The sequence below is a fragment of the Biomphalaria glabrata genome, chromosome 3, assembly GCF_947242115.1.
Source record: "Biomphalaria glabrata chromosome 3, xgBioGlab47.1, whole genome shotgun sequence".
Classification (NCBI taxonomy): Eukaryota; Metazoa; Mollusca; class Gastropoda; family Planorbidae; genus Biomphalaria; species Biomphalaria glabrata.
Window position 1 is genome coordinate 23,853,363 of NC_074713.1, and position 14,132 is coordinate 23,867,494.

Consider the following 14,132-nt stretch of genomic DNA (forward strand, 5'->3'; position numbering starts at 1 on the left):
ACTGTAGATAGCCATAATATTCCAAACTTTGGCTCAGTAGACGAAAGCTGCGTTAGAATGTGAAAGCAGATGTCTATGAATGTTCATTTGTACAAAGCTTATATCAGTTCACTTTGTCTGTCTGACTGTTTGTTGGTCTGTCAGTTAAAAAGTTTGTAAATGTTATATATTCCACCCCCCTTTTCGGATCAAGTTGAAACTTAATATCATTTTTAATTGTACCCAACAAAACACGAATCAATTAGAAAATCAACCAATTTGTCAATTAATTTTCGGTAATTCAATATCTTGTGATAGCGAATAAGGAAAATAATTTCAATATCATTGAGATATATCGTTGTAGGGGTGAAAAGAATATCTTGTTGAACTCTAGGGGGAAAAAAGACTGTACTGCTTGTTCCTAACAAAGTGGTTCTGGGACGAGGAAGAGAATCGTTTATTCCCCTTGGCCAAGTTGAATAATTGGTGCGCTGTTGAATAGAAAATGTGTTGACATTTTTCTTGTGTGTTGTTCGTTTGCTTGTTAAAAAGCTTACATAAACTCATACCGTCTGTCTGTCTGTCTGTCTATAAGGATTTTTTTCTCCCACTTTTTATTCTTGAATTAAGTTGAAACTTTGAACAATTATTAATTGTAGATGACAGCACATACATCAAATAAATAAAAAAAAAACAGTTTTTTAATTAATTAGTGATAATTAATTTATTTTATTTCATATTGAAAAAGGAGAGTAAATCTTACAGTATTGAAAGACATGCAGTAATTTAGAGGCTCTTTCCTTTATATAAACATTTTTTTTAATGTTTTTTTTTATTTTGTTTGTATATTTGACTTGGTTTCTTTAGGGACAAACATTATTTCAACTAAGTTGTAGAAAAGGAGCTTTATCAAAATATAATGGAAAGTCTGGGAATGTTCTGAAACAGGTGACAATGATACCTTAAGAATTTAAAATCAACACATTTTTATTGGTGTATTTTATGTACTAACATGAGGAATGAAATCCAGTATCCATGAATTGTTAATGAAATGTAAATGTAGTTTCAATGAAAAGTCAATAAAATATCCATGAAATGTCAATATAATGGTAATGAAGTATCTATGAAGTTTCCGTAAATTGTCAATGTAATATTCTAGAAATGTCCATGAAGTGCCAATGTAATATCATGATAATGTCCAAGAATTGTCAATAAAGTGCCAATGTAATGTCTACGTAATGTCCATCACATGTTAATGTAATGTTAATAACGTGTCCATTACAAGTCAATGTAATGTCTATGAAGTGTTAATGTAATGTCTATGAAGTGTCAATATAAAGTGTCCAAGAAAAGTTGCATTAAGTGTCGATGACTAGTCAAAGCGATGTCAGTAAAGTCTCCATGCAACGTCCATGAATTACCCACCACTCCATGGCGTATAGTCCTGACTTATACTTGTGACCTTCCATGGGTCCTCCTCTTTTGGCGTGGCCTCCACATCTTGAGGAGGCAACTTGGTTCCGTTCTGCAGAGTTTGCTCTGTCAAACTTTTGGTATCTTTTTCATGGTCTGGAGTCTGCAGAAGGATGACATGTGCTATTAACTGTTTAGATGACTTGTGCTATAAACATGTTTAGATGATATGTGCAATAAAATGTGTAGCTGACATGTGCAATAAAATGTTTAGCTGACATGTGCAATAAAATGTGTAGCTGACATGTGCGATAAAATGTGTAACTGACATGTGCAATAAAATGTGTAACTGACATGTGTAATAAAATGTGTAGCTGACATGTGCAATAAAATGTGTAACTGACATGTGCAATAAAATGTGTAACTGACATGTGCAATAAAATGTGTAACTGACACGTGCAATAAAATATGTAACTGACATGTGCAATAAAATGTGTAGATGACATGTGCAATAAAATGTGTAACTGACATGTGCAATAAAATGTGTAGCTGACATGTGCAATAAAATGTGTAGATGACATGTGCAATAAAATGTGTAACTGGCATGTGCAATAAAATGTGTAGATGACATGTGCAATAAAATGTGTAACTGACATGTGCAATAAAATGTGTAACTGGCATGTGCAATAAAATGTGTAGCTGACATGTGCAATAAAATGCTTAGACCCACGTCACGATAACTGGCAAAGAAAATCCATCGCCAAAGACAGACACAGACGCCGAAAAGAAAGCTCTATTAAACCGCCGGCGGTGAACGCATTGTCTATCTCAAATGTGGCAAATATAATTATCTTTGGAATCGAAGACGATGCCCGAGATAGAGTGTGTGTGTGTGTGCGCGTGTGATTATTGACTATTCTATCCCTCTCTCTCTTTCTCTCTCTCTCTCTCTCCCTCTCTCTATATATATAAATATATATATATCTTTTCTCTCTCTCTCTCTCTCTCTCTCTTTCTCTCTCTCCCCCTCTGGCATTTTATGTCTCGATAGATGACTTTTTCCCTTTGCAAATTCCTATGTGACTAAAAAGACCAATCCTTGATACAGAAAGCTGCAGTCACAGGTTGGGCATCTGTAATCACCAGGCACTGTTGCGCTTGAACCCTTCTTTCTACTTTTGGTGTGTGCAATCCAGGACCCTTCCTTTATGCTTGCTCTCCATTCAAGTGGCTTTTTTTTTCCGAATTGCCAGTGTCGATTTTGAAGAGCTTCATATCCCGTTTGCGACCAGCGGCTCTTCTGCCTTCTATTAGATCACCAATGCTGAATGTCTTATGGGAGTCGACCTTGTGGTATTCTGTAAACATGACCAAGCCTGCTAAGGCGTCTGCTGCTGATAACAGCAGGGAAGTGCTAGCAACATTCGCCGCACTTTTCTGTTGGTTATTTTATCTTGCCACCTTATCACCTTCACATCCGCCTCAGGCACATCGAAGGTGGAAGATATTTATCCTTTTTTTTTCCCCTGCCAAGAGTGGGTTGACCATGTTTCACTTTCGAAGCAGAGAAGAAAAAATGTTGAGATGAGAAAGATACAAAGATATAAAAACAGACTACTTGACAGACAAGAAACATACACACAGAATTATGGATGAAAGAAAGAGAGAGAGAGAATAAATACCTGAACGTTTCCATGAACCAATCGACCTTGGTCGTCACAGAAGCCATTATTGTCCATCCTCTCAACAATGTTGTACTGTCTTATTGGTTAAACAGCCTGGAAGTGGAATAAGTGACATTTATTTAAAAAAAACATTTAAATTCGTACAAATGTACACTGAGCTTCCAATCCAATGGTGTGGAGTTCAAATCTTGGGAGGGGGCTCAAAATGTGGAGTTCCTAATTTCTGATTGAAGAAACTAGAACGACATTGGGGCAGATAAAGAAAGCTGCTCGGAGTGCTCAGAACCAAGTTCGAGGGAGAGATATGGTTGCGGCCCTCCTCTGGGGGGTTCATTGGAATAAATCAAATCAATGTCTGACAAGAGACCGTACCCCCCCCCCCATATTTAATTGGAAACCAAATCATTGTTGAACTGTGTAGAAGGGGAACCATCTTCTTATTAAATACTAAGAGATATGACAGCCATTGAACTCACTCAATATAAGCTTTGTTTACACATAAGTATTTTTCAGAATGTGGATGTTTATGTGGGAGATAAAGACAATTTAATTCAGAAGTGTGATAACAATAATAATAATAATAATAATAACAATAATAGTAATCTTTATTATCCATAAGGTAGTTCCAAATGCAGTGTAGGGCGTTACACCAAAAACATTGTTATAACTATTGAACAAAATATACATTAATACATTACATAACCATAAGATACATGTGAAATGTTTAAATCAGATAATTGAATTGTATTTAATGACTTAGTTGCCAGGGGAACAAAAGAGTGTTTGTGTCTGTTTGTCTTTGCTATCGGTGTCTTGTATCTTTTTTGTGATGGTAAAATCACAAATCCTGACCCAAATGGTGATTTTTTATTTCTAGAATCTTTTTAGCTTTTCTATGGATGTTTGTCTCAAACAGCTGCCCAAATGGGTTTTTTTTTTTTTGCTAATGACCTTACCGGCAGCATTTAGGATTCTGTGGAGTTTATTTTTATTTTTAATGTTCAGATTGCCGTACCGGAGAGTGATATTGAAACTTAAAATATTTGCAAATGTGATCGTGATAAAGCATCGACAAGGCCTTATCTCTAACCTTAAATTAAAACATTTTTCTAAGTAATCAAATCTTTGCTGCCCTTTTTTTTGCTGATATAATCAGTATTTGCAGTAAAATTTAATTTATTGTCTAAGATAGTACCAAGGTATTTAAAAGATTGCACTATTTCAATGGTCTCTCCAGCTACAGAAACAATATCATTTTCCTTCTTTTCCCTACGAAAATCGATGATCATTTCTTTGTTGTTGTTTTTTTCGACATTTAATATTTAAGAAATTATCTTTACAGTATTTTTCAATGTGTTCTGTTTCTCTGAAATACATATTGACGTCTGCGCTTTATTTTGTATTTTACTGCATCCGGTGTATAGAATACGGAGGTATGGGTCAGCTATGCAGTTCAAGACGCTTATAATACATTTTGTGCTAAATGTTTACGAATCCAAAATTTCATTTCTAAGCTCTCTTCTGTTGTACCACAAAGTAATGTGTATTCTATAGTTGGCAACATTGATTCTTCAAAATAGAGAGTCCAGGACTTTGTTGATTTTGTTAACCAATTACGTAAATACCAACACTCTTCCTCTTTTTAGTTTATTTTTATTCTCTATATGGCTCAAAAAACGACCATGTCACTTTACTCTTTTTTTACTCTCTGTCTTCAAATTAAAAAATAAACAAAGGGAAGGTAACTGGGTTAAATTTAATTTGTAAACCCCCCCTCCCTCCCCACCCCCCATAAGTCAAAAATACACACAAGATAAAATTATGGTGGTCTTAAAATAACTTATAGAAAAAGGCTTTTGTAAATGGAAGAACTGCGCATTTACAACTAGATATATCAAGAAGGTAGAAGTTTTTTTTTTTTTATATCAAACAAAAAATTATCAGTAATTAATTAACTAATTGTTTAATTTTTTAATTGATTTACACAACCAGTGGTACAATAAAAAAATGTTTAAAGTTTCAAATTGATCTGAGAATGGGTGTGGGAATGGGTGTACATCTATAGAAGGGGACGGAATCCGAAATATTTAAAGATATCTGTAAATACTAAAGGATTATTTTCCCTTGTTGGTAGCGAACAAAATAATTAATAACTGGTAATTAATTGACTAAATAAATCATACTTTTTATTGATTTAAGTATTGTCTACGCCAATTTATAATTGTGCAAAGTTTCAACTTGATCCATGACTAGGTGTGGGAGAAATAACGTGTTCAAACTTGAAGGCAAACAGAGTGAGTTGATAGAAGCTTTGTAAAAAGTGTTCTTTAAGACATGCCTTTCTTTATGAAGCTGATGGTCTTTTGTAGCGCACGGTGACTTTGCTTTCAATAACTAATGAAGTATACATCAAATAAGTCAAACATGTGTTACCACTTCCACCACCTGATTCCACCGCCACGCAACGAAAAAAATAAATGGTTAAAGTGCATGTATATTGAAGATTCTAGGTTCTAGTTTGGTGATCCGGTAACTGTTCCTAATCTGCCGGAGATGCGAAAATCACTGATTGACCCAAAGGTAAACAAGAAATGTGCACAAAACCTACTAAATATCACTGCGAGAGAAACCATAGCCCACTATCCAAAAGATACCATTAAGGTTTATACGGATGGATCAACAAGATAAGTCCAAGGCAGAACAAAATCGGGCTATGGAGAGGGAGTCAGTTTCCTTGGTGTAACAGAATGCGATGAACTGGTAGGCCCATGTGCAGGAGAAAGCAATTACATTGCGAAATAGAAGGAATCAAAAGTTCCCTGGATTATATTGAACAGCGTATAGAGGAAGGAAATGCGGCACTGGCCAATGTAATTCTCTTTACAGACTCACCTTCCTCCCTGCAAGCTCTAGAGAGTTTAGAGACATGGTCTACACTCTACACAACTGGAAAAAACTATGGCTTGCGTGGAGCGCCTCAAAAGGAAATATTAGGTACGTATGGTGATGCAATGAATTCCCTCTCACTGTGAAATCAAAGGAAACTAGAAGGCCGATAGTTTGGTGTAGCTAGGAACGCATCTAGGACCACCAGAGGAGACGCAAACATACGATAGTGTAAAAGCGAGGAATTGTGAATGAATCAAGTCCAAATGGTTCAACAGTTGGGACCTTCGTAGCACGGGACGAGAAGTCTGGAAAGTTCTCAAACGCCCAAACTAAAAAGACAAACTGTGGCAGCTAGACAGAAAGGAACAAGCAATTTAGGCACGATTCTGCACTGGACACTGTCGAATAGGAGCCTACTTCGCTAGGATCCGAGATAACCATGACCCCAGATGTGGACACTGCCACACAGAAGACGAGACCGTAGAACACATCCTCTACGAATGCAGGGTGCTCAGAAACACGATCAATGATACGACTTGTCTTGAAACAGATGGAACTGGTGCATGTGGGGGTCTCGCCTTGAACGGAGACAAACGAACCCTACAGAACACTTTCAGATACCTGGACCGTGCTGTAAGGGATTAATCCCAGTACGGAGCCTCATTGCATGGAGGCTTACAACTGGTGATAGGTGATACCTTAGATCATTTTAGCACGGGTCGGGAAGTGTGGAAAGTTCTCAAATGCCCAAACAGGAAGGACAAATTGTGGCAGCTAGACAGAAAGGATGATGCAATTTAGTCACGATTTCGTACGGGACACTGTCGGATTGGAGCCTACTTCGCTAGGATCTGAGAGAATCACGATCCCAGATGTCGAGACTGTCACACAGAAGATGAAACAGTTGAACACATCCCCAATGATTGCAAGGTGCTCAGTCAGAAACACATTCGAAGATACGACTAGTCTTAGAACCGATAGAATTGGTGCATGCTGGGGTCTGGACCTGTACGGAGACAGGCAAACCCTACAGAACACTTTACTTATTTAAGAGATTATTTCACGTGGTGCCCTTCAAGTTAACAATTCCAGTAGCTCGTTGAACACCTATTCAGGTCTCGCGGAACACTAGGGTTCCACAGAACACAGGGAAACACTGGTCTAGACCTTGAAAGAAAATTACATTTTATAAGATAATATTTCGACAAATTAAAAAAAGTCTGACCAGAGTTTTCCCAGTGTGGCCTATTAGCTAGTAACTCTTTTTTCCAAATATATACATAAACTGTCTGTTTCTAACAAGATATAAGAAAGGGACTCTCTTTATCCGTGTCCACATCCCATGTCTTACGTAGGGTTTCTAGTGGCCCCCGAAAGGGGAAAAGACGCTATTAGTTTTGTGCCGTCTGTCCGTCCGTCCGTCCCGTTTAGATCTCGTAAACACATCTAACTTTACATTCATTTCACCTATCCTTTGATCTGCGGGACCGTTGGGGCACTACACAAGATCTGTTAACCTTCTTTCTCCATTCTTATCTCTCATTTGTCTTTGATATAATTTCATTTTGATGTTCTGAAAATATTGGGTGGACCACTTCGGGGGCCGATTTTGAGTTTGTGTTTCCACACAAACTGTCTTTTGTAACCTTGTTTTTGTTTGTTTTTATAGTTGTTGTTTTTTTTTTGTTGCAAGCTGATAAGAGGAATAGTAAACAAAATAATGAAGACTAAGTGGACAGACCAGCAACGTGAGAAACAGTGGATCCGTCAGGACCGGAAGGAGTCTGAAACATAGGAAGGATCGTTACTGCGAAGGAAAGGTGAGCTCAGAGGCGCCGTAAGGATCCCAAAATTAAAAATCCCAGTCTTCACCATGATTCAGTCCCAGGATCACCGGTTCGGAAGCCAAGCGCTTTACCATTCAACCACTGCACCTTGAACATGTTGGGGGGATCTAATTTTACAATAACATTTGCCGTGACAAAAAAATAATAAAATCAGCATGAATCATATCTCTACAAAATATCTCTTGAGAGTTCGACGTCTACATTGGGATTTAAACTCAAGCACTGCCCCTCATAAGCTATGTTGTCAAGTGATTCATTCCTCTCAACCACAAATGTGTATAAAATGTGCTTTATTTGAGCCTTAGCTACTCAGAATCAACACCATTATCTTATCTTATAACTAAAGACGTTCCTTTAAAACAAGAAGACATTTACGTCCCACCCATTTCTACAAGAGAATCTAGTCGTGCCTGTTAATTTGAGACAAACTTGACTAAGTCTTTGGTTTTCCTACCTTTTGTTAGGAAGCCACCTGTTTAATGTTCAAATAGCATTTAGATAAGAAAGAGAACTTATAGGACTTTGTCCTAGACTGTGAAACAAGATAAATATTTCTTTCTTTGTGACTTTCTCAGTATTTATTAGTGTATGTTTTGTATTTGTAAGTTATGGCTCAGTGTTTTATATTTTGATCTGTACTTTGCAAGTAAGATTGTTTTGTAAGGAAATTTATTTGCGCCTGAAATAAAAATGATCGGGTGGAAAAAAAACAGACGCCTTCATTTATACATATCTAGATCAGGTTTCTGACAAGTTGAAAAGTCACCTTTTAATGTTTGTATTGAAACCGGATTTACCACAAAACAAAAACTATTTTTGTTTGAATGTAAAAAATGCTAAAACTGTTAACGACTGCCACAGTAGGCCTGCTGTCATGTTAAAGACTATTTATCTGGAGGTCTTCACCAAAGATATCCAATACTATACGATGCGCCTACACTATAAGTAGATGTAAAGGATTGACTGGAGTCAATATTGATTAGTTGTTGTGCTCTTTTACACAAGTGTATTATAAGACATAACAAGCAAAAAATGTATAATTTAAAAAATAATACAAGGGAAAGTACCGCGCTATTCCTGCCATTACATTACTAAATTGGTGTGACGGTGTGTTGTTATCGACAATTGGTAATTGTGCAAAATTTCAAATTGAACTGAGAATGGGAAGTGGGAGAAATCACGTGATCAAGATTTGTACCAGACAGACAGAGTGAGTCGATATAAGCTTTGTTACAAAAAACACACACACACACAAGTTGGTTAGACCAGTCTTGACAAAGTTTTTTCCTCTATATTTTTACCATTGAAAGATTAAGTTACTGTTTACATGATTTTTGTAATTGTTTGATCCACTAATCGTCGTAACTTCACATCATGATGCTAGCTGATAAAATCCATCCAATCTGTGAACTAAATGGTTGGGTGTTTGCCTTTCGCTTCCATCTCACTAACCCCTAAGTCTCCCTGTAGCTGGTGCGTAACTTGTGCGCACCTTGTATTTCTGCTGCACGAATTCGTGTGTGCAGCAATTGTAGGACCTCGTAACATTGCACTATCTCTATACAACTCGTACCTTCGTGGAAACTTCTGGCTGGACACAGATCTCGAAAACGGCTCAAATGATTTTCCTAGAAAGTTATGTATATCGTTAGGAAAAAAAAATACTAGCTAGTTGGCTACACTTGGAAAACTTTAGTTTGACCGTTAAATTTTGTAAAAGTTAAAAAAGAAATAAAGATATTTTAAAATGAAAGAAATATATTTAAATTTCTCTAGAGAACAAGAAAAAAAAAATTCTTTACCAGACTTTATGTCTTCGTGTCTTCTAAAACTAGAACTAAAGGCCCAGCATTTGAATATTATAAAGTCTAGTAGATATTTACATTCGCTTAACCAGAAATTGTTTTCTTGGGGCGGGGTGTGTGTGATATGACGGTGGTAAAGTATTTTCCTTTTTTTTTTTAAATATCTAACATTCATGAGTTATTACGAGAACAATACTCCCTCTGCCAGCTGTATAAAGGAGGTATAAAGGATGTATAAAGGAGGTATTGTCTTATTTTTAAAAAGTATTGTGTTATGTTTTCTGGTTTTCCTCTCTTTTTCTTCCGCCCTGCTGTAGATTCCTGAGCCAATCATCTCTGTGACAAATAGGACAGATATTAATTCGGGAAGCCAGCTCCTAATTAGGAATTAATAACCTTAAATGATTTAAGAAGATTCCACTGTCATCCTAACCATTAATTAAGTACACTATAGGGACCTCACACACTCACACACACACACACACACACATATATATATATATATAGACATACACACACACAACTGTGTTCCAGAACAACACCTGCCAGGTCTCTTTACTTTCGCTTGACTGATTAATCTCTAGTCATGCATGTTAATCAATGACTTAAACTCTGCCAAGCCTTTGGTTTTCATGGCTGATTCAGGCAACCCTTTCCATTCTCTATTGGCACTAGGGAAGAGGAGCACCTTTACGAATTTGTTCTATGGACTACGAAGTAAGAAATATGCCTCTATCTATGTGTCTTCTCTGTTTCAAACAACCATTTTCTTATTCCAGTGCCGCCTCATACAATTTTAACGCCTAAAGCCTCAAATTATTTTTTTTTTACTTTTGAAAAATGAAAAAGAACTAGAGACGGAAACTTATATAAAAACAAAACAAATTTCTTCCACAGTTAAAAATCATTTAAAAACTTATCTCTAAATAATGTAGAGTTTATTTTCCTTATTGGATATCAAACAAAGTAATTAATTATCAATAATTATTTGAATAATTGGTATTTTTTTAAATTGATTAATCCTTTGTTAGGTACATAAATAATTGTTTAAAGTTTCAGCTAGCTCCGAGAATGGGTGTGGGAGAAATAAAATGTACAATTATCCAAGGGGACCAAAACCTACATATTTAGCCAAATATTAGAATACTGAAGGATTAATTACCCTTGTTGGTATCAAACAAAATAATTAAATCAGCAGTAATTAATTGACTACTTGCTTAATTTTTTAAATAATTGATTCATGTTTTGTCCATGCCAATTAATAATCGTGCAAATTTTCAAGTTGACCCGAGAAAGTGTTTTGGAGAAATTGCATGTACAATCCTTTTGACAGACAGACAGCGCGAGTTGATATAAAGTTGTAAATAGAAAGCTTTCAGTCAAATTACTCTTTGGGTTACGGTTTGTTTAAAAAAAGAAATGGGGGTGAACGAGTAGTCAGTGTATTTCTTAGCAGTACAGAGCTGACAGGGCTATGAGTACAGAGCTGACAGGGCTATGAGTACAGAGCTGACAGGGCTATGAGTACAGAGCTGACAGGGCTATGAGTACAGAGCTGACAGGGCTATGAGTACAGAGCTGACAGGGCTATGAGTACAGAGCTGACAGGGCTATGAGTACAGAGCTGACAGGGCTTTGAGTACAGAGCTGACAGGGCTATGAGTACAGAGCTGACAGGGCTATGAGTACAGAGCTGACAGGGCTATGAGTACAGAGCTGACAGGGCTATGAGTACAGAGCTGACAGGGCTATGAGTACAGAGCTGACAGGGCTATGAGTTCAGAGCTGACAGGGCTATGAGTACAGAGCTGACAGGGCTATGAGTACAGAGCTGACAGGGCTATGAGTACAGAGCTGACAGGGCTATGAGTACAGAGCTGACAGGGCTATGAGTACAGAGCTGACAGGGCTATGAGTACAGAGCTGACAGGGCTATGAGTACAGAGCTGACAGGGCTATGAGTACAGAGCTGACAGGGCTATGAGTACAGAGCTGACAGGGCTATGAGTCCAGAGCTGACAGGGCTATGAGTCCAGAGCTGACAGGGCTATGAGTACAGAGCTGACAGGGCTATGAGTACAGAGCTGACAGGGCTATGAGTACAGAGCTGACAGGGCTATGAGTACAGAGCTGACAGGGCTATGAGTACAGAGCTGACACGGCTATGAGTACAGAGCTGACAGGGCTATGAGTACAGAGCTGACAGGGCTATGAGTACAGAGCTGACAGGGCTATGAGTACAGAGCTGACAGGGCTATGAGTACAGAGCTGACAGGGCTATGAGTCCAGAGCTGACAGGGCTATGAGTCCAGAGCTGACAGGGCTATGAGTCCAGAGCTGACAGGGCTATGAGTACAGAGCTGACAGGGCTATGAGTACAGAGCTGACAGGGCTATGAGTACAGAGCTGACAGGGCTATGAGTACAGAGCTGACAGGGCTATGAGTACAGAGCTGACACGGCTATGAGTACAGAGCTGACAGGGCTATGAGTACAGAGCTGACAGGGCTATGAGTACAGAGCTGACAGGGCTATGAGTACAGAGCTGACAGGGCTATGAGTCCAGAGCTGACAGGGCTATGAGTCCAGAGCTGACAGGGCTATGAGTACAGAGCTGACAGGGCTATGAGTACAGAGCTGACAGGGCTATGAGTACAGAACTGACAGGGCTATGAGTACAGAGCTGACAGGGCTATGAGTACAGAGCTGACAGGGCTATGAGTCCAGAGCTGACAGGGCTATGAGTACAGAGCTGACAGGGCTATGAGTACAGAGCTGACAGGGCTATGAGTACAGAGCTGACAGGGCTATGAGTACAGAGCTGACAGGGCTATGAGTACAGAGCTGACAGGGCTATGAGTACAGAGCTGACAGGGCTATGAGTACAGAGCTGACAGGGCTATGAGTACAGAGCTGACAGGGCTATGAGTACAGAGCTGACAGGGCTATGAGTACAGAGCTGACAGGGCTATGAGTACAGAGCTGACAGGGCTATGAGTACAGAGCTGACAGGGCTATGAGTACAGAGCTGACAGGGCTATGAGTACAGAGCTGACAGGGCTATGAGTACAGAACTGACAGGGCTATGAGTACAGAGCTGACAGGGCTATGAGTACAGAGCTGACAGGGCTATGAGTACAGAGCTGACAGGGCTATGAGTACAGAGCTGACAGGGCTATGAGTACAGAGCTGACAGGGCTATGAGTACAGAGCTGACAGGGCTATGAGTACAGAGCTGACAGGGCTATGAGTACAGAGCTGACAGGGCTATGAGTACAGAGCTGACAGGGCTATGAGTACAGAGCTGACAGGGCTATGAGTACAGAGCTGACAGGGCTATGAGTACAGAGCTGACAGGGCTATGAGTACAGAGCTGACAGGGCTATGAGTACAGAGCTGACAGGGCTATGAGTACAGAGCTGACAGGGCTATGAGTACAGAGCTGACAGGGCTATGAGTACAGAGCTGACAGGGCTATGAGTACAGAGCTGACAGGGCTATGAGTACAGAGCTGACAGGGCTATGAGTACAGAGCTGACAGGGCTATGAGTACAGAGCTGACAGGGCTATGAGTACAGAGCTGACAGGGCTATGAGTACAGAGCTGACAGGGCTATGAGTACAGAGCTGACAGGGCTATGAGTACAGAGCTGACAGGGCTATGAGTACAGAGCTGACAGGGCTATGAGTACAGAGCTGACAGGGCTATGAGTACAGAGCTGACAGGGCTATGAGTACAGAGCTGACAGGGCTATGAGTACAGAGCTGACAGGGCTATGAGTACAGAGCTGACAGGGCTATGAGTACAGAGCTGACAGGGCTATGAGTACAGAACAGTTTGAGATATTGCTCCCGGATTACGACATTTTACCTTCTATGAATGAAATGAAAGTATGGAGGATTGTCATGGACTCATTGGTATGTACATTGGATTTATTTATTTTGTACTTATTTTGTTTGTTTACTTCAAAGGAATGGCATTAGATGTAATCTCATTAGGATGCTTTGACAACACAGGTTAATGGATTTGTTTCACATTCTTTAAATGTCTTCACATTTTTTTTCTCTTTTAGTACAAAATCTCCCACCCTATTTTTCAACACATTAATTAATAAAAAAAAATATAGGCTTTAACTTAAGTTAGTATAGTACCCCTTAGGGTCTATATTCCAACTAAAGTAATGACCCCTTACCTAACTTTGCGGTCTATACTCTAACTGCAGTCAATGTATTCTCTGAAATACTTTACCTTAATGTTAGCAGACGACTTTTCAAACCGAGGCATTTATCCTTTGACCTCTCGCGACTGCAGAATCCTGGAGTGGGAAAATAGGAGGTGGTGGGGGCTTGTGGTTACTAATTAAATACTTAAACAGATGATCATGCGTCAACTAATAATGAACAATTAATTATGCAGAGGCGTAGGGCGTGTTCTTTAAAAAGGAGGGTCACCAAAAGCAGTCAAAGATGTAGCATAGACAACAACGTTTCAATGCACGTTCATTAATCTTTTTAG

At 38.9% G+C, this 14,132-nt stretch overlaps 1 protein-coding gene across 1 annotated transcript in view; it reads right to left on the minus strand.

Moving 5' to 3' along the window:
- Positions 1 to 14,132, minus strand: part of LOC106059101 (sodium-dependent phosphate transport protein 2B-like) — a 53,595-nt gene that overhangs the window by 25,932 nt on the left and 13,531 nt on the right. The window contains exons 2-3 of the mRNA XM_056024092.1: positions 3,075 to 3,170; positions 1,405 to 1,555 (exon numbers count right to left, since the gene is read on the minus strand). Coding sequence (XP_055880067.1) covers positions 1,405 to 1,555; positions 3,075 to 3,131 — 208 coding nt within the window. The 5' untranslated portion in view covers positions 3,132 to 3,170. The remainder of the gene's footprint in view (positions 1 to 1,404; positions 1,556 to 3,074; positions 3,171 to 14,132) is intronic.